Source organism: Phoca vitulina, unplaced genomic scaffold (assembly GCF_004348235.1).
Source record: "Phoca vitulina isolate PV1807 unplaced genomic scaffold, GSC_HSeal_1.0 scaffold21, whole genome shotgun sequence".
Taxonomy (NCBI): Eukaryota; Metazoa; Chordata; class Mammalia; order Carnivora; family Phocidae; genus Phoca; species Phoca vitulina.
Genome location: NW_022589724.1, coordinates 27,470,804 through 27,494,036, shown reverse-complemented (window position 1 = coordinate 27,494,036; position 23,233 = coordinate 27,470,804). Strand labels below are relative to the sequence as shown.

At 39.6% G+C, this 23,233-nt stretch overlaps 1 protein-coding gene across 18 annotated transcripts in view; it reads left to right on the top strand.

The window, feature by feature from the left end:
- FNBP1 (formin binding protein 1) overlaps positions 1 to 23,233 on the top strand; it is a 136,400-nt gene that overhangs the window by 86,826 nt on the left and 26,341 nt on the right. For all 18 annotated transcript variants that reach the window (XM_032418593.1, XM_032418587.1, XM_032418603.1 and 15 more), the window contains exons 7-9: positions 15,724 to 15,852; positions 16,977 to 17,123; positions 22,630 to 22,827. In XM_032418593.1, coding sequence (XP_032274484.1) covers positions 15,724 to 15,852; positions 16,977 to 17,123; positions 22,630 to 22,827 — 474 coding nt within the window. The remainder of the gene's footprint in view (positions 1 to 15,723; positions 15,853 to 16,976; positions 17,124 to 22,629; positions 22,828 to 23,233) is intronic.

Here is a 23,233-nt window from a genome sequence, read left to right as displayed (position 1 = left end):
AAATCTTGTAATGGTCTTAATTTGTGCTTGCATTTTCTGGATAAAGGATGATGTTGAGCATTTTTTGAACCATGTGAGTAACCTGTCTTGTAAAGTGACCAAATCTTTTGCTCATTTTAAAAATAGATTTTCAGGGCACCTGGATGGCTCAGTCGGTTAAGTGTCTGCGTTCAGCTCAGGTCATGATCCCAGGGTCCTGGGATCAAGCCCCACATCAGGCTCCCTGCTCAGCGGGAGTCTGCTTCTCCCTCTCCCTCTGCCCCTCTCCACCCTGCTCATGCTCTCTCTCAGATAAATAAATAAAACCTTAAAATAAATAAATAAATAAAAATAGATTTCCTTCTTTTCGGTGTAGAGGTATTCTTTATGAATGTGTATATGTATGTGTTTATACATATGTTCATAGGGATGTATATAATTATACAGTATATTTTTATGTCTCACTTCTTTTGATGAGCACAACTTACCAATTTTAATAAAGTCCAATTTACCAGTATATATTTTTAAAAAGATTGGTACCCTTTGTTTTCTGTTTAAAATATCTTTGGGGTGCCTGGGTGGCTCAGTCGTTAAGCGTCTGCCTTCGGGTCAGGTCATGATCCCAGGGTCCTGGGATCGAGCCCCACATCGGGCTCCCTGCTCAGCGGGAAGCCTGCTTCTCCCTCTCCCACTCCCCCTGCTTGTGTTCCCTCTCTCGCTGTCTCTCTCTCTCTGTCAAATAAATAAATAAAATCTTTTAAAAAAATAAAATAAAATATCTTTACTTACCTCAGTAAAGCCTTTTGGTATGCCTTTAATTGTTAGGTGGGTGATGCTTTATCTTACAATTTTCATCATTGCTATCAAAATATTGTTGTATAATGGAAAAGCCTAGACAACCAGAATATTATTGTTTCCAAGTCACACATTTTTAAGGCTCATGCTTAGTTGCACAGAGAGACCGTCTCTCACTGGCCCCATCTCTCAGAAGCCCGGCGCCATCAGAACTGACTTGGTGCCAAAGGACCGTTGTTCCTTGACACTCTGAGCAATTAAACTCTTCATCTAGTCGCCCCCCCCCTTTTTTTTTTTTGCAGGTTTAGAGCATAGTGTGTAGACAAATGGGCAACTGATTACTTTTTAATGGAGTCAGTATTTCAACCTTTATGTAGTTTGGAGATTTCTTTGGAAGAATCAGAATTTTAAGTAACTATTTGTTTATTTTATAAAAATGTTTCTACTAATTCTTTTCTTGCACTTTGCTTCTGCTTGGTACAGCTTTTTACCCAACTAAATCTTGAACTTGTCTATTTCTGTTTAAACATGGAGTTACCCTATACCTATTTTTGTTTTTTTTTTTAATTTCAGGGAATTCTAATGGAATCATGACTTCATGGTCTCAGTCTCATTTTCAAAAAACATGTAACGGGTTGAAGAATTCCTAAGTTGCAAAGTGTTCATGTTCACCGTTCATTCCCTGACCCATTATCCCCCGACTGTGTGCTGGCCAAGCCTGGTGGCCGCACATAATCACACATTCCTTGACTTTAAGGAGCTTGCCTTTCATTTTCTTCCTGGTACTCAACTCTCTTTGTTGTGAATTTTCCCGTTTGCCCTCTAACCAACTCTTCAATGGCATTTTGGTGACAAAGCCTTTATAGTCAGGTTTTATCTGTCACTCTGCTTTGGAAGAATTACATGCCAGACAAACTTGGGTGAGGAGCAGTGCCTAATCTCTGCATTCTGATAGAGCCGCAGCTGGTTAGTGTGGTGTTGGGATGAAAAAGGAAAAGGTTATCAAAATGAATGGAATGTGAACTAATATTTCTGAACAGAGAGAACAGTGTTTTCTAAATGCATGCATTACACGGAGTTCACCCATGTCAGGCAATGAATAATTCCCTTTCTCTAATTCGCCCTTGCCTTGTGACTGCTGGCTCTTACATAATTTCTAAATGCAAAATAGGATATTGTTTAACAAAAACTGCAGTTAGTGGTTACAAGTAGCTACAGTAATTGTTAGAGTTCGAGTTATGTTTTTAAACTCTGGTGTCAGTTTCTCCTTCCTAGAGGTCCAGTTTCATTTATCTTGTATGAATCTTTTACTGAAGTTTATAGGCAGCTGTTTGCCATGAAACAGTTAACATGGCTTCTTTATTCAAATTCATTGCAATTCTGAATATTGGCTAACCAGAGGAATTCTCTATAGGATGGGAGAAGTTTCCTTACCCGGCTTACTCGTGAGTGTTATATAACCTGATTTGAGGAAATGTTTTAAAAGTTAAATTAAATTCAAATCCCGACCATCAGCACTCGGAAGAGCGGGTCAGTTTCTCAGGGAGTTTGCATTTCCATTTCTGTGTAATATTATGGCTTCTAAATTACGTGGCTGTGAACGTTCTTTGCTTTTTAAATTCTACAGAGATGTCCCTATTATGAGGTAGATTAGGAACTTCTGAGCCACTTATGAATGAAGGTAGAATTGTAAGGAGTATGTGATAAAACTTCACGTTTCTGATTATAATAAAATACACGTGCTCTTTTTTATATCATATGTTACATAATAGAATAGTTTAAAGGGAAAAATAAAATAATAATCTATGCTAATTTTACATAAGAATGAAGGAATTTACTTTGAATGATTATCAGTTTGATAATTATCTCAGTAAAATAAATGAAATGTAGCAGTTGAGGAAGGTTTCTTTAGTTGGAAGCTGTGCTGAGGACTCCGTAAGCACTGACAGGGTAGGCTTACTTCTATTCTAACTGAAGCCAGCTGAATAGCAGAGTGTTAAATTTTTTTACCATTTGGGGAAACAGCCTCTTGCAAGATGACTACTTTAGTCATTGTACGTATAAGGAATTGTACTATTAAATTTTTTCACTGCCCTTTCTCTAACTATGAGGTTTGACATCTTTATTGAACATGGTAATATCTTGAGTGCTTTTCCCAAATTTGTTTCATATCAAATGTCTGACTGGTTATCTGAAGGAATTGTTCACTGTAACAATTTAGAAAACAACCAAAAAAATTTTTTGAAAGAGGAAGTGGTTAGTCTGAACGCAGGAAATACATTTTGCAACTGCAGCTTGATCTTTTTTGGTTTAAAATGCTTTTTTATTTACGACGAGAGAAAAATGTGTACAATTTAAAGGAGACTCTCAAAAATGGATATTGTTGCTATAAGTGGATCAATGTTCAAATCAAAGATTCTAGAGAAAACACTTTTTGTTATTCTCTTGTTTATGTCTCTATCTGTAGAGTTTATATTCTGTGTATTTTTTCTCTCAGTATGCCTGTATTAAATGAACATCCTGAATGGTTTTGGTTGTTTCTATTCTTAATATTTGTCCTGGGTAGTAATGGATATGTTTTCCTCTTTTGACACTTCACATGGGAAATGGAATTTAATGGAAATTTTCTCCAATTATTAGATGTGGAATAAATGTATTTATATTTGGAAACAGGACATAACTTTGATCTGTGTCATAAGTGAACATTAGTAGGATGAGTTTTGTGTTTTTTAAAGGCTGTGACATTCCATGTTAGTTTTACCATTAAAAATGAATTTGGGGGGGCACCTGGCTGGCTCAGTTGGTAGAGCATGCAACTCTTGATCTCCAGGTCATGAGTTTGAGTCCCATGTTCAGTGTAGAGATTACTAAAAATAAATAAATAAATAAACTTTTAAAAAATGCATTTGTGATAGGAATGTTGAAACATGCAATTATTTACTACAGTTAAGTGTTCCACACAAAAGTATTCAAGTTGCATTCAGCTCCAAGTTTTAGTTCATTTGCTACCAATTGCTACTATCTCTATATTGTAAACCTTAATTTTCATTTACTTATTTCTGAAGTAAGTGGTTTTTATGCTAAAAAAATGGAGTTTGGTTAAATAAACCTCCAAAAAGAAACAAGGAAGTCAAAATGTCAAAATCTCAAGAATATCAGGAATGTTGGGGGTGGAGGTATTACCAAAAGTGAATTTATATAGAGATGAAATACTTCTGGGGCGCCTGGGTGGCTCAGTCGTTAAGCGTCTGCCTTTGGCTCAGGTCATGATCCCAGGGTCCTGGGATGGAGCCCCGCATCGGGCTCCCTGCTCTGCGGGAAGCCTGCTTCTCCTTCTCCCTCTCCCCCTGCTTGTGTTCCTTCTCACTGTGTCTCTCTCTGTCAAATAAATAAAATCTTTAAAAAAAAAAAAAGAAAGAAAAGAAATACTTCTGAAAGCCTCTTCAATGAAATAGTTGCAGTATGCATTATTTATTTACATTAAAATGTTGACATGAGAATCTACCTTAGCCTTGTTTTAGTGTTCCTAAAAGCATAACCATTGACAAACTCCAAGTTAATCTGCAACATAGTAATGGAACCCAGTAAGGCATTCTCATACCCCAGACCTGATGATTAAGATGACTTAAGTAAAAATAATATGAATATAAATATATATATTATATATGAACATATGAATATGCATACAAAATAAAAATGAATTAAATTCATAAAAATGATATTCACTTATTGATGTGTGTATGTGAGAGTGTGTGTAGCGTCAGACACTTGGCACTCACTGTTCTAAAGGCTTTCTTATGGCAACTCAATAAAATTATTTTATTTTATTTTATTCTGTTTTATTTGCGGGGGGGTGGGTAGGGGCAGAGGGAGAGGCAGAGAATCCCAGGCAGGCTCCATGCCCAGTGCAGAGCCCGACTCAGGGCTCAATCTCACAACCTTGAGATCCCAACCTGAGCCAAAATCAAGAGTTGGACGCTTAACTGACTGAGCCACCCAGGTGCCCTATCATTTAATAAAATATTTTAATTTTCACTGATAATGAATGGCCTGCTTGGCCAAGAGCTCGTTCTTAATCTTGCTACTACATAGAAGTGGGTTCGGATCTTGTTTCTACCACTCACTAATGGTATGGCATGAGGCAGCTTGCTTCATCTCTGAGCGTGTTTCCTAGTCTATGAAATAAGGATAATATTGTGCACCACAAGGGCTTGTTGTGAGGTTTAAGTGGAATGTGATACACATAAAGGAGAGACCTGTTTTTGGACCGCAGTTAATTGGTCAACACTGTTGTCATCATCTGTATTTTGCCTGTTTGTGTCCTTCTCTTTTGATTACTTCTGGCTCCTTCCTCCTGCGTCTTGCTCCTTTGACCTACTGTGAATCAGTTGATATTTTGAACATTCTAGGCATGTAGGCATTCCACAAGAATATTTATTGAACAAATAATGCATAGCTTCAATAGGATTACAATAGGTACCTTTCATGAGGGCTCTTGTTAGCCAATAATGATGAAATGGAGAGACAAGGAAAACTTGAGTCCACTGGAGAATAAGATAGAGTATCATATGTTATATGCCAAACTGCATGGTGAAGATAATTAGAACAATAGCAGTTTGAAAAAAAATGGCTTATGAGATACATCGTATGTAAAATCACCCGACCCTCTGAGCAGCAAATACTGGGAGTTCAAAGTCGTTCATGGATTCTGCATCTGTAAAAGCTCTGTGCAGATTACAGGTTGTTGAGATAGGCCTGAGGACAGAATTGGGGCGTGAAGATGAACGATGTGTAGAAATGGAAAAGATGGAGCAGACAGAGAGCAACTGAGTGGAAAGAACCCCATCCAGGGCTCTGTGGGAAACATGCTACCCATGTTGACCTGCCTGGTGGGACAGGGGGCTGAGCAGGATCTCCTGGAGAGATGAAATGAGAACAGATTATGACAGATATTAAAAGAAAAGCCAAATGGCAGAATGAACATGACCCTGATGAAATGCTATTGAACCTCCTTCTCAAAAAACTCACACTGGAAAAGTGCTTTATATTTTCTAAAAGGCTTTTAACCCCCTCTAGAATTCTTTTGGATAAAAAGGGTAAGGCTATAAGCTCTTGAATTATCATTAGCCTTAAGTGGCTACTAGATTATGTTAAATGAGCTCTTTACTGTTAACCACTGTAGACATATAAGGCAGGGCCAGTGTCGTTACTTCTTACATATGATTCCTCTCTGGGTTACATTTCTTCCTTCCTGGATGATAGGTTGTTTTACTTTTTTTTCCATGAGGGTTTGTGAGCAGTAAGTTCATTATTTGTCTGAAATGTCTTTATTTTGCCTTCCCTCGAGTGTGATAGTTTAGCTAGGTGTAAAATTCTCAGCTGACGTTTATTTTCTCTCAACACATTTTGAAATATCATCCCATTGTCTTTTATCATCGATCGTTCCTCTTGGGAAGTTGGCTGTCTACTTAATTGTATTCCTTTGTAGATATTTGACTTTCCTTCCCTGGTTGTTAAGACCTTATCTTTGCCTTTGGTGAAACACTATGATGTTTCAAAGTATACACTTTTTTATTTCTAATTTTCCTGCTTGGGGCTCAAATGGGAGTTTGTTCCTTTTGTAAATGTAGGAAAAGCTTTCAGGTGTTAACTCTTCAAATGTTGCCAGTGTTTCATTCTCTCAAATTGTTGGTTCTGGGACTCACAGTAATTGTGTGTGAAACTTATTTTATTCCAGGTGCCTCCTAACTTCGTTTTCATTCCTTCCCTTTCTTTATCTCTATATATTACATTTTGTGTAACTTTCTTAGCTACTTCATGAATTCTCTTCAGTTATTCTATTATTTAACTCACGTTTTAAAATTTCAGTGACTGTATTTTTTATTTCTAGACATTCCATTTGGTTCTTTCTCAGATATGCTTCATCTTTATAATGTCTTATTATTTTCTTGTGAGTTCTATTGCTTCTTTTATTTCTTTAATTATTTTAAATATTCTTGTTTTCCCACTCTCTCTCTCTTGCTCTCTCTCTCAAATAAATAAATAAATAAATAAATAAATAAATAAAATAAGTAAAATAAGGTATTAAAAAGGGGGGGCACCTGGGAGGCTCAGTCTGTTAAGTGTCTGCCTTTGGCTCAGGTCATGACCCAGGGTGCTAGGATCAAGCCCCACATTGGGCTCCCCAATCAGTGGGAAGTCTGCTTCTCCCTCTCCCTCTGCCCCTCCCCCATGCTCTCGCTCTCAAATAAATAAATAAAGTATTTACATATTCTTGTTTTATATTTTCTTCCAAATTGTTCTTTTAGCTTAAATTCTTATGGTGATAATTTTTCTATTGTATCACCTCTCACGGTAGTTTATTCCCTTGTGCATTTATGATTATTATTGTCTTTTTCATATGAGTGTGTCTTCAATAGGGATGGTTTTTTCTCTGAGAATATCATAAAAGCAGGATTATATGAAAACCAGCAAGATTTTATATTGGTTTCTTCCAGACAACCTGGGACTGCTTTTTATGTTAATTACTTGGGTCGGGAATTCTTGTACCATCTGTATAATACATACAAGTTTAAGATTTTGTTTCTCAGAGGACGCACTTCCTCTACTCCACCCCATAGCCTGAGACCTTAACAAGCTTCCTTGCTGTCTTGTCTGGTCACTAGAGAAGTTTTGTTAGGTGTCACCCAGCTTAAAGAAAAACAGAGAAAAATGAACATTGAGATTAAAATAAAGGGCCTGTGGTCTTATGTCTTGAACTCATTGATGAGATATGCTGAATACCACATGGAAGATTTTTAGTATTAAACCCTACTGATTAAACATCTGCTGTGACTTGGGTACTCAGGGTGAATAGCTGCTAACCTACCACCAAAAACACATCAGATCTCTTCAGAACAGGAAGCCTGTATTTTCTTTCCTTCGGGAATGTAACATGACTATTTTTTTTTTCCTCTTCTGAGGAATGTATCTTTTCTAGAACAGCATTCCATATTTTTGTTCTTCACGGTAGCACCACGGCCATAGAGAATGATCGTTTGGGCATTAACTTTCTAGAATCTAGGCTGTCATTTTCAGCTGTATGTATCTGAAACCTTATGAGTGTCATATTCTGGGGTGAAGTTATTAAGGTGAGAGGGAGAAGAGAAAGAGGTAATCTATTTCTACCCTGCCACAACTGAAAACTCAAGTCTCTTGCCAATGACAGTGCATTAGAAACCAGGGAAGAGAAGGGAGCCAAGTCTTGGAGACCATGATTTATATTTTACCAAGATCTCTGAGCTCATACCAAATTTTTCACGAGCCTACCCTGGAGCACTGCCAACCTCAAAATGAACAATATCAGCATTGGCTTCTCTTTTAGCAGAAATGGTCACTCACCTTGAGTAAATAGATATTTCAAATTCTACTTTTCAAATAAGGCAACCAGGGTATAGCGGAACAGAAGGCCTTTTCTTAAAACTGTTTAGCAAGTGAATGGCCCATGTGGGATTGAGATGCTGGTCTCATTTGCTATCTTCCCGTGTACTCTCCTTCTGTTTCAGTGACTGTGCACCAAAGTAACCTACAATACTGGGGCTAGAAGTTGTAAGACTGTTGGGAAAAAAAAAAAATCAGGAAATTGCTGAAATATTTCAAGCATATTTCTTTGGTTAACTTATTTTGAAGTTTTTCTCTGTTTTGTATTTTAGCTGCCTTTATAATTTATCAAAGACAGACTCATTGTTTTGGCAAGTCCCAGGCCTGGAAGGCTCCAACAAAAACTCCCAGCACTCCATCTGAATAGGAATTTTTAAACGCATTCTTAGTCTTGAATTTAAAAATGTATTCTAGATGCAACAGTTTGCTCGGAAATTTAAACAATGCCATTTATCATATAACAACATTGCTCCAGACAGAGAACTTTTTCATCTCTTCCTTTGCTAGTATCCCTCCTACTACATTATCTTTTTAGAGCTCTTTCTTTCTTTTTCTTTTTCTTTTTCTTTTTTCTTTTTCTTTTTTTGTGGGGCGTGGATCTCAAAGGCAAGCCATACCTCTTCAGCTTTTAAGTTTCTGGAATTCAGCATTAGAATTTGTTTCTTTAACTAATCTTTTTGGCAAAATAGAATATTCCTTAATCACTCGTATAAGAAGTGATCACTATTAATGTCTTATTTTTACAATAATCGAATTATGCTGTGAATACTGTTTTGGAAACTGAAAAAAATATTTTTTTAAATCACATACAGCTTTCATTTTCCCTAGTCATTAAATACTCTTTTACAATTTTTTTTTATAGGCTACACCTTAGGCCATCAAGGTTATGAGATATCTTTAACCAATGACATTACTGGGCATTTGCTTCAAATTACTGTCTATTATAAATAATACTGTGATGGATATATTCTGTGAACATTTAAAATGATTTCATTAGCAGGGCGCCTGGCTTTTCACTCAGTCAGTGGAATGTGCAACTCTTGATCTTGGGGTTTGTGAGTTCGAGCCCCACATTGGGTGTGGAGAGGACTTAAAAAGTAAATAAACGTAAAAATGAATGAATGAATAAAATGATTTCATGAGGATGAATTCCCAGAAATAGAATTGCTGAGTCAAGGACTCGAGGAGATGAGCTTTACTGACCAATCCTAGAGAAATCCAGTATACCAACTAGAGTTTTCAGGGATTCTCCACCAGTTGCTGTGTGGGTTTTTTTTTTTTTTTTTTTTTTTTTTTTAAGATTTTATTTATTTATTTGCCAGAGAGAGAGAGAGCACAAGCAGGGGGAGCGGCAGGCAGAGGGAGAAGCAGACTCCCTGCTGAGCAAGGAGCCCCATGTGGGACTCGATCCCAGGACCCTGGGATCATGACCTGAGCCGAAGGCAGACAGTTAACCGACTGAGCCACCGAGGCGTCCCCACCAGTTGCTGTTTTTATGGATCTCAAAAGTACCTAAAAAATAGGTCAGAGTATTCAGTGGCCCCGTCCTCCCTCATATGCTGCCAAAGCATGCATGTTTCTCATTAACCCGGCGTGTCCAAAGGAAGGGTGCGCTGTTGGTCGGAGCTCCTTGCCGCTCTGAGAATCACCAAGTTTGCCAGCTGTCGATTGGGGATCGTTGTAACGTGCTGGTGTCATTCGGTGGCATCACTGCAGCTGTGCTTCTGGAACTTCCCACTGACTTGCCCCAGGCTGCCTTATCTGCTCTCAGTTTTCACAGATCACAAATTAAGGACTTCAGGTTGTCACATTCCCAGTGATCATCAGACAGAGGAATGAGCAGGCACTTTGACTTTCTAAACCACCCATTTCTGTAAATGGGAATTATTTACAGCAAGCAAATTTTTGTAATCGGGTGAAAAAAGAACTAAAGGTGGAGAGAAGCCAGATAACCCAGGTTATTAAATTTTATAAGTTTAATTTTATCCACCATATATTTTTTTAAGTCATCTCTACCTCACTCAGTGTGGGGCTTGAACTCACAAACCCCGAGATCAAGAGTCACATGCTCTACTGACTAAACCAGCCAGGCTCCCCAGTTTTATCCACAATATTGAGTCAGTGGCTCAGATGATTTGAAGGAGGGTGAATTTGGAGCCAAGAGACCCACTGGATCCTTGCTGTGCCTCCAGCCCAGGCTGCTAACCCTTCTGGATCCCGGTGATGGCAGTCAAGCTCTGGAGCTGCCCCAAGTCTCCAGCTATTGGATAATAATTATGGGCAGCCTGGCAGTGGTGCAAAATCATGAATTCCGAATAAAATCTCGATTTAGCCCCCTTTTCCGTCCAGCCTAAAATACAGTTGGTTTCTTTTTATGATGATGAAATAAAACATCGAAAGTACAGCTGCCCGGGAGAACCTTTACTGTCGTTTGAGCTTACCAGTGGTAACTGTAAATTATTCCTCACTGCTGTCCCCAGATTTTTGGGAGCAAAGGATGGGCCTTTTAAATTTGTTCTATTACATGCTTTTAACAAAGGAAAAAATGGCTTTCCAAAACCTCTGAACACTGCTGCAGTAAATGGTTTATCACTTAAGGACCAGCAGTGTATATAAAAATGTGGGAGGTCTGAGGCCATGTTCAAAAAATTAATAAATCTCATTATTTATTTACAGTAAATATATAAATGGAACCAGTGCATATTTGCCCATTTTTGTGAAAAGGTCAAAAGCCATGAGCAGCCCTGAGAAAAGACCTAAGTGTATAATTTCTTAAGCAAATCGACCATGTGCCCCACGTGAAAGCAAACATGTTTCTTAGTACGCCTTATATTCTCTGCTCATGACAGCTGAGACTGAGCCAGCAGTGTTGTTTTCTTCCTTAATATCTGAAATATTAAGGGGAAAAAATAACACTGAACTGAGCAGGAAGTCGCAGCACATTTTGGCCAATGCTAATAGTCTAAATTTAACTAACTAAATGGATTACAGTATTTTTATCTTTAAACCCATTAGGATTTAGAAGCATCGGGCTGCAGTTCAGTTTCTAAATTATTGTTTTCTTTATTTAGAAACTGCAGCTCTGACCTTTTGGGCAATCCAGCTTTACTTCCATAGGACATTTAGAGGGGTCGTGTAAAAAGCCAGTGAAGTCATACTCAAAAGAGGTACATACATAGGCCTGTTTGGATTTATTTGGGGAGATTCCCAAGGGTTTGTCAAAGAAATTCTAAAGTTTAAATTCAGCCTTTCTGATTGACAGTGAAAGTGGTCTAGATCTTATTCAAAGATGTCTATGATTTACAGCCTCAGGCGATTGTGGTCATTCTGGACTTTTTAAAAATATTTTCTCTAAATTCTATAACTGACTCATTAAAAAAAAAAAATCTTCTGAACTTCCCCCTGCACTACAAGATGCAGTGTCTTGTATTCTTAGAATGATAACTTTAATTGCAAGATACAAGCTTATGGTGTGGCTTGGGAAGGAAGTACCTCTTGAAGATAATAGTCACTATTTTTAGACTGACTTAAACAGAGAGGAGAAAGAGTGATCTTTATGATCTTCATTTAGCCTTAGACTAGGAGATGCACTCTCTAAAATATCTAGTTACTTACTGGTTACTCCAGATAAGTTTTCAAAAGCACTTTTAAAGATATTTTTAAAAATGTATTTGTAATGAGTAACTGACTCAATGCTAGTTTTAGAGAAAGATTCCTTCTAATTCCATTGCAAAATAAACATAACAGCTTACTAAACAAAAATAGATTTTCCATAGTAAAACTTATTCAGAACAATGGCACATTCCTGGGCCCGGGATTCAAAAGTGGGTATTAATTCAAAGCAGCTGGATGCTGGGATTGAGAACAAGACTGTCCTGTCTTCCTGCCTCAGCCCTGCAGAATTTGATGTGCGACAATATTTTACTGCTTTTAAGTGCTTCTCTATCCTATTAGTGAGAGAGAGGGGGTGGAGGGAGAGAGAGACTGTAGGAAAATTCCTACAAAGACTATATAGGAATACATACACTTTGCAACCTTATGTCCACGTTTTTGCATTCAAGAAAAACTCCCAGAGAGATCATGCTTCTTTAACATAAAAGGTAGACCCATTCCCTCTGATTGTCTGATTTGTTTTCTTCTATTCAGCTAACTTTCCAGGGCTGGAGTTTTATACTTTTTTCCTGATTTCAGCTTCTTCCACAGTTCCCATCTAGTGGTCCCTAGTTATGTTTTGGGATCACTGTAGATAAAATTTGTAAAGGGCATCGTGAAACTATTATGAGTTAGTATGCTAACGAAAGCAATTATATAACCCAAGTGAACACATTATTATTAGAGATTTAGGGGAACTGAGAGGAGAGGATCATTGCCACTTCCAACCAGATGGTAGTGGGGTACTCCAGCAGGGCACCCCAGTTCTCATGAGTAAAACATTTCATGGTTAGTATGATGGGTTTATTGTCAGGAAGTTTGTATCTGCTTGTGGTGTGTGTGTGTGTACATGTCCATATGCACATACCTACACATGCATAATGATGACATTCAGCTCTCTGTTTCAGAGCTGAAGCTATTTTAAAAACTCACCAAGTTCGAATAATTTCTCCAAAATAAATAAGGGGACTCCATCTTGTTACTTGTTACTTTTATTTACAAAGGAGATGAGGAAACAACCCCCCTCACCTTGAATTTTGGTAAGACTGTTTCTGAGGAAGGTTTGTAAACGAAATAGAGAATTTTTTAGAAATTTGAGGTCTACCTGGGAGTTTCCTTGGTTTTTTTTTTTCATATTCGTAAAAAAGTGATACATGATAAAACTAAGTAATTGAAAGAGTTAAAAGGTTTTTTGTGTTGGAAACATTAGACGAACAGATGGTATGCGCGTAGGTGGGAAAGCTATTATTTAAACAGAGGAGGGCTAGTGTATACTGGAAGGGCATAGATTTTTGAGGATAGCTGGGGACTTAACATTGTGGGGGCCAGATTAATATATTTACTAGTGGACACGGTAGAAGCGGAAGCCAGAGCATATGGTCAGGAAGGGAGTTAACAGGCTGCCGACAAAGAGGAAGAATATGGCCGTTGAAGTAACCAAGGGGAGATGAGAAGTGGATAAAAATGGTTTTGAGATCCCTAAGGGCCTTGAGAACCTAAAAGAACCTCAGGTGATAAGGAAATCAGTTTGGCAATATTTATATTGTTAACCTTTGTCTGAAAAGTGTTCGAGAAGAGAATGAAGGAGGCAGCTCTGAATGACCACGCTGGGCTTTCACCAACACGCTGATGAGTGAAATGTGTCAAGGAAGTGAAAATCAGGTGAAGCCTCCAAGTCACAGAGGCAGGAAACCATAAAGAACACCAAGATGCGGAAAATCTGGTAGTAGATGCTACCAATGATCAAACAAAGTGGGGCGTTGACTTTACTTTTGAACGCGTCCATGTTCTTTTTTGTCCGTTTAAAAAACGAGTGGGTTTAGTAAAACAAAACAAAAAACACACAAAGAAACAGAAAGTTCCCGTAGTTATGTTGGAACAAGGTCCTTTTCCTGTTGTGTTTTTGGCTCGGTCTGGTAATTGGCCAAGTCACCTGCCAGCCAAGCCACTCTTCATCTGACAGGGGGTGGTTTTTGCCCTGCGTGAACTTCAAACTGTGTTTGAGATTCATGAGGTCATATTTCTCAAGACATCTCCAAAGGGCTAGATGAATCCAAGGTGGGATCTCCAGCGTAACCATCAGTGGTATTTGTGGATGACTTCAGAGTTTACAGGCATTCTTGTTCAAGCTTTAAAATCAATTCTGGGTGCACCTGGGTGGCTCAGTTGGTTAAGCGACTGCCTTCGGCTCAGGTCATGATCCTGGAGTCCCGGGATCGAGTCCCACATCGGGCTCCCTGCTCAGCGGGGGGTCTGCTTCTCCCTCTGACCCTCTTCCCTCTTGTGCTCTCTGTCTCTCAGTGTCTCTCTCAAATAAATAAACAAAATCTTTAAAAAATAAAAAAATAAAAATAAAATAAAATCAATTCTGCAGGGGCACCTGGCTGGCTCGGTCACTGGAGCATGTGACTCTTGATCTCGGGGTCATGAGTTCAAGCACCACATTGGGTGTGGAGCCTACTTAATTAAAAAAATAATAAAATAAAATCGATTCTGCGCCCTTTCGTGTGGGTGTGTGATTAATCAAAATATTAATTAGAGGAGAGAAACAAATGTATGAATTTTGTTATTGATTATTTAGGAGAAGATCAATGCAGGAAAACACAAGATAGCACATACTCATACACAAACAAAAAACACAAAGAGGGCGCCATATTTACCACTTCTTTTTTTTTTTTTTTTAAGATTTTATTTATTTATTTGACAGAGAGATAGAGAGCACAAGTAGGCAGAGAGGCAGGCAGAGGGAGAGGGAGAAGCAGGCTCTCCGCTGAGCAGGGAGCCTGACATGGGGCTCGATCCCAGGACCCTGGGATCATGACCTGAGCCGAAGGCGGACGCTTAATGACTGAGCCACCCAGGCGCCCCAAATATTTACTACTTCTTTAAACTGTATACTAAAAGTAAACATCTGGATGCCTCCCTGGCTCATTCATGGAGCATGCGACTCTTGATCACTGGGTTCAAGCCCCATGTTGAGTGTAGAGATTACTTAAAAAAATAAAAATAGGAATGCCTGGATGGCTCAGTTGTTTAAGCATCTGCCTTTGGCTCAGGTCATGATCCCAGTTCTGCATTGGGCTCCCTGCTCAGCAGGGAGCCTGCTTCTCCCTCTGCCTGCTTCTCCCGCGGCTTGTGCTCTCTCCCGCTCAGATAAATAAATAAATAACATCTTTTTAAAAAATAATAAGTAAAAATAATAATAAACATCATGGAAGTGTTAGAAAGGTCCATATAGATCAGGGTTCCTATGCCTTTGTAATTCATGAACTCCATTGAGAATTGGATAAAAAAATTTATGGATTGGGGTGCCTGGGTGGCTCAGTTGGTTAAGTGTCTGCCTTCAGCTCAGGTCATGATCTCAGGGTCCTGGGATCAAGCCCCGCATGAGGCTCTCTGCTCAGCGGGGAGCCTGCTTCTCCCTCTCCCTCTATGCTCTCGCTCTCTTTCAAATAAATAAATAAAATCTTAAAAAAATTTTATGGATTCCTCCATCCCCTCCTTAAGAAAAAAAAAAACTATATATATTATATAAAATATATGTACTATTATAAAAATATATGAGCATAGATTCCCACAGGGGCCATCTAGGTAACATAAATATGTGAATTGGGCCAAGTGCAGACAATAAAGAATAGGGACACTTGTGTCAAACTAGAAAGTAATGCCAAGTTAAGACAATAGAGAATGGTAGGGTTTGTGAAAAACTAGGATGCACATCCTTACCTAAACTAAATTCAAATTCTAAACAATTTCTAGAAAATAACACCTGCAAAATATAACACATTTGAGGTAAATTTGACTGCAAACCCCTGCGGTTTGCAGTTCTAGGCTCTTATTATATCTAAACATGGGGGTACTCTCATTTTTTGTCCCCAGGCACGACAGCAAGCTCAAGTACGTCACCAAATGGCAGAGGACAGCAAAGCAGATTACTCATCAATTCTCCAGAAATTCAACCACGAGCAGCACGAATATTACCATACTCACATTCCCAACATATTTCAGGTAAGTAATTCAGGCTTCTCAGATTGGCTTTGCCTTTAGAGACACATGGCTTTGGAATCATGATTGCTGGGCTTATATTGAGTATTTACAGAATTATAAATTTCCTCAAACTGAAGTCACTTTTGAAAGCAGGGAGCGCCTGCGTGGCTCAGTCAGTTAAGCACTTGACTCTTGATCTCAGGGTCATGAGTTCAAGCCCTGTGTTGGGCTCTGCTCTGGGCATGGAGCCTACTTTTAAAAAAAGGGTATATATATATATATATATATATATATATATATATATATATATATGTATATATATATATATCAAGCATTGACTGGCAATAAGATGAAATATAATATTAATCTCAAGGTTAATCAGTGACCTTTGCAGATGTCCTCAGTTTGCACCTGCAGCCTTTCTTTGCTAGTCTTAGAAATACAATTCTTAGATTAGCACCCTCTTTGCTAAAAGGACCATTCAGATTATAAAATGCCAACTTAATTTTAGGAGTTCCTAGCAGAATTCATACGGTTGTAGAATTTGAACAAATGACAGTCCTTTTCTTTGGATTGTTTTTCTTTTGGCTACTTTAGGTTGTCAGAAATGGCATGAGAAAAGTTGTAGACATGTTCTCCCACTTTGGGAATCTTTTACAACTTGTGAACTGGGGTCCAGTTGTAGAAAAAATAACAAGTATCTGCTTCTTCATGTCTACACACACAGGAAACAAGAGCCTCCAGCTTGTAGACGGAAGATACACAGTTACCTCTCAGCCTGTGTTGGGTTGAGACCATTAACCACACCAGGCTTTTGGTAGAGTGAAATACCCGATCAAAGGCGGAGGAGAGGTTTGAAATGTATCACCAAATGGTGTCAATGATAAAAGCACTTCAGCTTGGGGTTCTCACTGAAATTGGGATGGAATCCTATAAAGTATACATTTGGACAGCCTAACAACTCATAAAATATGTGTACAGCTGGTGAAGATGGAGGCAATAATGATAATGATCATGTAGCTCTAACCCTACCAATTGGCCCATTTCCGTCCCAGACTATTTGTTCGAGGTAACAATGCCGCTGAAAACAACTTCCGTGAGTCATAGTGGACCAAATTAATTTCATACAAAATCTAATGTTGCAGAAAATACAGGAGATGGAGGAAAGGAGGATAGTGCGAATCGGGGACTCGATGAAGACCTATGCGGAGGTGGACCGGCAGGTGATCCCGATCATTGGGAAATGCTTGGATGAAATAGTAAAGGCAGCCGAATCCATCGATCAGAAGAATGTAAGTATTGTAGTTTGGACTTAATTTACAACGAAGGACTCCTGGTTCCATTATTTCTTTGCCGCCGTCCACAGTGACCTCACTGAGTCATCTCGAGATGGGTAGTTGCTTCCAGTGCTCACGAGTACTTTGCAGCAGTGGTAACACCACTTTTGAGTGTTCTGTTCAACTCTCGGTGTTTTGGATTTAGCTCTCAAATTTCTTTTCCAGAAAACACAGATAAGTCTGAGACATTGCAGAATTAAATTGTTTTCCTGTCAGTTGGCTGAGTAACTCCCCACATCGGGATCTGGTTCTTTAGGTCACTGTTGACATTTTGCAGGCCAGATAATTCTTTATTCTAGGGCACAGTCATCTGTCTGAGAACACTACTCAGGGCCAATGTCATTCATTTGGATTACTTTCCTAGAAACCTATTTCCCTCAACAAAAATATCAACTAGGACACCAGCATAGGCTTTTACAAACATCTATTAATTTGCAAAACCAAATATTTAACAAAAAGCGATGTCATAAATATTCTTTGTCATAAGAGCATCTTAAAATGAATCTAGGCAAGGGACCAAAGTGGTCTTTCCTGTATGAACATATCTTACATATAGATTCTTTATTGCTGTAAGGACATTTTAGGTGTATTAACATATTTAAGGCCATCTGTGTAAAAAAATTGTTATCGACCCAATGTGCAGAAATACTTCCAAATGTGTTAACTAATAAGTGTTTGTAGGAAGAATGGTTCCAGTAGCGGGCATATTTTTTTTGATTTTAGGATTCCTTGATCTCTATTTTATTAACATCTATTCACCTGGAGCCTCCTTCTTCAGTGATTTCAGCTAACTTTTTTGAGGAAAATTACTAATGCTTATTAATTGTGTTTCCCCCACAAAACTACATTATGCCAAGAAGTAGTTTCAGGTGATCAAACCATCCTTTCCTTACAATGAACATGTCTTTATTTGACGGTTTTATCTCCTTTAAGCATCTCCAAAGAGAGAGAGTCCTTTTGCTGAACACATGTCTTGGTTGAGACACATGTGACTGGTCATGCATCCATGCAGTCCAGTTTCCCGTTTTCTTACCACCATTACCTCATTGATTTTGGACATCTCTGCATCCTCAGTTTCAGACAAAGTCTTTTTTTTTATTTCTTTTTTAAAGATTTTTCTTTATTTATTTGAGAGCGAGAAAGCACGAGCAGGGGGAAGGGCAGAGGGAGAAGTAGGCTCCCTACTGAGCAGGGAACCCAACTTGGGGCTCTATCTCCCAGGACCCTGGAATCATGACCTGAGCTGAAGGCAGATGCTTCACTGACTGAGCCACCCAGACACCCCTTGGACAAAGTCTTTTGGTGGTTCATAGATGCCTGGCTCATGGAGGGAGATCAAGAAATAGTCTTGGTGAGGCTTTCTCTCATCACCCTATTTAAAATGTCAACAGTCACCAATGACTGTGGAGAGTGGTCTTTTAAAGGGAAATAATAATAGTGAGGTTTATAAGGTAAGCCTTCACCTCTGTTGAATCTTGACTTTTTTCCTTAGCCTCATTGACTTCTGGCATTGATTAAAATCTGAAACAAGCCTGATTTTAATTTCTTATATTAGAAGCTTGGAAATGTCTTTTTCCTTGAAACTTCACAATTTTACAAGATCATGTCTGAATGATGGTTTCCCTTGAACAGTTTTACCTGGGAAATTGTGAGCACCCTAGATTTATAGGATATTTCTCCCATTATGGGAGCCTTGTTTTCCCATTTTATCACTGATCATTCTTTTTCACCTACGACTTTTATGTTGCTAAATACAAGGGTCTTTTCTAAGTCTTCATTCAAGTTCTTTTTGTTGTTGTTTTAAAGATTTTATTTTACTTATTTGGCAGAGAGAGAGCAGGAGAGCACAAGCAGTGGGAGCGGCAGAGGGAGAGGGAAAAACAGGCTCCATGTCGAGCAGGGAGCCTGATGCGTGGCTTGATCCCAGGACCCTGGGATCATGACTTGAGCCGAAGGCAGTCGCTTAACCAACTGGGCCACCCAGGCGCCCCTTCATTCAAGTTCTTATTCAAGAATTTGAACTCTTAGCAGCACCAGCCCCCGCTTGACCACCCTCCTATCTGCTGTTCCTTCACTTGATTCCCAGGAAACCATACTGTGATGGCTTTTCTCCTCACTGACTCAGTCTCCTTTGCTTGTTCTTGTTTTCCTTCTTCTTACCATTTAACTTGGGAGTACCCCTGGGCTTTGATCTTGGACCTGTGTACTCTCCACATTCGCTCCTTAGAGTGATCCGTAGACTCTTGGAGCATTAAGTCCCATCTCAACTCTGAATCACACATGTTACATTCCCAGCCTGGACCTGTCCCCTCCACGGCAGGTTCATACACTCAGCTGCCAAGTGGCTTCTCCACTTGGATGTCTACTACGTTCCTCAAGCTTAGCATATCCAAAATGGAGCTCCCGGTCTGTCTTGCCAAACCTGCACCTCCTTTAGTCTTCACTCTCTCCATCATGGCATTTTCATCCTTCCGGCTGCATGGATCTTGGAGTCATCTTTGATACCCTCTTCTTCTGATACCTGCATCAGTGTGTCAGCCAATTGTATTGGCTTTACTTCCAAAATACATTCAGAATCCACACAGCTCTCACCACCTGTATTGTTACCCTCCTGATCCAAGATCTCCATCCAGTTGGATTGTGCAGGGAGAGCCTGGATTACTGCAGGAGATGTCTAACGTCTCCCCACCTTTGCTCCCCACCCCATTCTTAACACAGAGACCAGAGGTGTTCTTTTACAGTAAGTCAGATCACGTGTCTCCTCTGCTCAGAGCCCTCTGTGGGCTTCTGTCTTACAGGAAAAGTCAAAGCCACTGTGGCCTCAAAGTCCTAAACTATCTGCAACACCCTCCCTCCCCATTTATCTGTCTGACGTCACCTATTCTGTATTCTCCCCAGTGCTGTAGCCACAATGGCCTGCCTACTATTCCTAAAAAACTCACAAGTATGCTCCTACTGTGCTGTTCCCTTTGCCTGGAATATTCTCCCCATAGATATCTGCCTGGCTCACTCCCTCAGCCTCCTTCAGGGGTTTACCTGAATGAATGTTTCATTTTGCTCTTTTTTGAGAATTCAAGGGTCAGATATTTCTTAATCCATACAGATCATCTTTCCTGGCACATTCCCTTCCTCTTTCCGAACATCCCTGCTCTGTTCTTGTGGTGCATCTCAAGTTTATCTTCTCTTGTAGATTCAGCTCCTAGCAAAGTTAGTTGTGGTCTTGCTGCTTTGATCTTTGCTATTTTTATTCTAGTTTTCCTTTGATCACACATACTCTTTATCTCTGCCTCTTCGTGTTTTCATTTTGAGAAACACTGATGGTAATTTTATGAAATGGTTCCCTGAACATTTACTGAACACCTACTTCCTTCCATGCATGGCGTGCTCACCACGACCCGCCAAGGAGAACCTCGAATTCAGAGAGGTTGCAGCCCTGCCCAGGGCCATATAGTGAATGTGTCCATCTGGTTCCAAACCCAGGTTCTTCCCTTATTTAGAGTGTTAAAACAGGATAAGCATTTGGGAGAAAATGAGGTAGGAAAGGATGCTAGGAAGTACCCGAGGGGGTGGGCTGGCTATTACACCAAGAAGTTACATTTGTGCAAAGACTCGAAAGAGGTGATTGAATAATTATTTAAATGGGATAGGAGGACAGAAAGCTCCCAGCTCTGTTAGCCCCCCCGCAACAAACTGGATGTCCCCTCTCCCCCTTAAAGCAGTCTCAGAGTCACATGATTACTTAGAAGTTCAAACTGGTTTATTTATGTATGGTTAATTTCCATTTATATCAAATGACCGTGTTTTCATTAGAGCACATCAGTGAGTCACTGGCACACCTGGGCTTGTAGATCTGCATCTGCTCGCGTACGTTTGACTGCATGTGACAAGAACAGTAGCGTCTTACACAAGGCCATTTGTTTTTCCTCTCACATAAAAAATGTCTGCAGGCAGAGGGTCCAGCCCTGGCATGGACAGATGGTCTGTAAGTTCTCAGGGACTCAGGCTCCTCCTAGTTCACAGCTTTTGATGATGTGACCTTCAAACTCAGTATGGCTTCTGGAGCTCCAGCCATCACATCCAAATTCCAGAAAGCAGAATATAGAGAAGGACCCATGCCATCCCTTTAAAGAGTCTTCCTAAAATTACACACCATCCTGTCTACATCTCAGAGATCTCAGAGGTCAAAACTTAGGTGGCCACTTCCTGCTGCTCAGAAGGCTGGGAAATGAAGCCTTTAGGTGGGTGGCAAGGTACCCAACTTAAAATCAGGGTTCCTATTCCTAAGAAGGGAAGGTAGTTGGCTGTTGGAAGATAATCAGCAGTCTGTGGCCCATCTACAAAGTAAGTAGTAGCTAAAATAGCTATGACATACCAAAATGTGGGCTTATATTAAGAATTGAGATCTTTCCAGGGACGCCTGGGTGGCTCAGTTGGTTAAGCGTCTGCCTTCGGCTCAGGTCATGATCCCAGGGTTCTGGGATCGAGCCCCATATCGGGCTGCCTGCTCAGCGGGCAGCCTGCTTCTCCCTCTCCTGCTCCCCCTGCTTGTGCTCTCTCTCTCTCTCTCTCTGACAAATAAATAAAATCTTTAAAAAAAAAAAAAAATTGAAATCTTTCCAGATTGTCTTCTCTAGTGTTTTTTTTTTAAGTCAGATGATCATTGACTTCAAATGTTACTACGAATCACATGTGCTTTTGTAATACTTTATGTATACATCTATCTATCTATCTATCTATGACATCATGATTGTGATCGCCTTACACATTTGTCTGCACCACCCGACCCTGAGAAAGATGTAGCACCCAAAGTTCCTAGCAGGGTGCACACCCTAGAGTAGGCGTTCAGTTCATTGATTTATTCAGCATTTATTGCGCACAGTTCTCGCTGGGCACCATCTAGGTCTAGGGATACAGTAGAGGAAAAACAGATGAGAGCTTGCATGTGAGTGGGGGAGGGTCTATGAACAAATGCATCCATAAGGAAAAATCATGCAATGAATTAATATCCCTGAACCACAATGAACCAAAGAAGTGAGAGAGATTATCTACTCTTTGCTTTGACTTTCTGTATGCTAAACTACCTTAAGAACTCCTGGTGAGAACCAGACTTCTGTATTACTGTATTTTTCAAGGGAAGTGCATAACAGTAGCCCATTTTTTTCTGCTTTTAGCAAAGTCCTTCTTACTTAATATTTGTTTCTCCAGCTGCGGAAAAATGGTTATTGAGAATATCTTTCCATCTCAGCTAGGCATATAGCTTTTTGAATAGTGCTTATTCTTTCTAATGATAAAAATATTACTAGAAAAAAATCTGTTATTAATCAATATAGATAAAATTCTATAGATAACTATAGAGATACAATTCTTTACGATAGCATCTGTATGAAGCCATCAAAATTCGTTGTGTCGAAAGTATTTGCACGTGTTTGAATGCATTCGTGTTTGATGGGTGTAATTTCAGGATTCCCAGCTGGTAATAGAAGCTTATAAGTCCGGGTTTGAGCCTCCCGGGGACATTGAATTTGAGGATTACACTCAGCCGATGAAACGCACTGTGTCAGATAACAGCCTTTCGAATTCCCGAGGAGAAGGCAAACCAGAGCTCAAGTTTGGTGGCAAATCCAAAGGAAAGTTATGGCCCTTCATCAAAAAAAATAAGGTACTGATGGTTGGACCAGTGTGAAATGAGTTTTATCAAGTGTGGAGATTTTGACTTTCTCTGTTAGTCTTAAAAAACAAAACAAAACAAAACTTAAGAATGTAGGTCTATAGTTCACAGAATGCAAAAAAAGAGCTAGAATGCTATTTTATTTTAAACCATGATTTCTCTTTGGTGGTGGTCCCTTTGCCATGGCCATTTGTCTTATTTCAGATGCATTGCCACCTGACTCGTGTCACCCACACTAACACTGACCTCTACTGACCTCTCGGCCATTCCCCATCATGCCTTTCACTGCTAAGTCCACTAGCCACCTGGTCCCCTCGGCTGGGAGGGAGGGCACTGCGCAGGATTTCTCTAACAATTATCAGCAGCTCTGATTGAAATTGTTTCCACGGGTTAATAG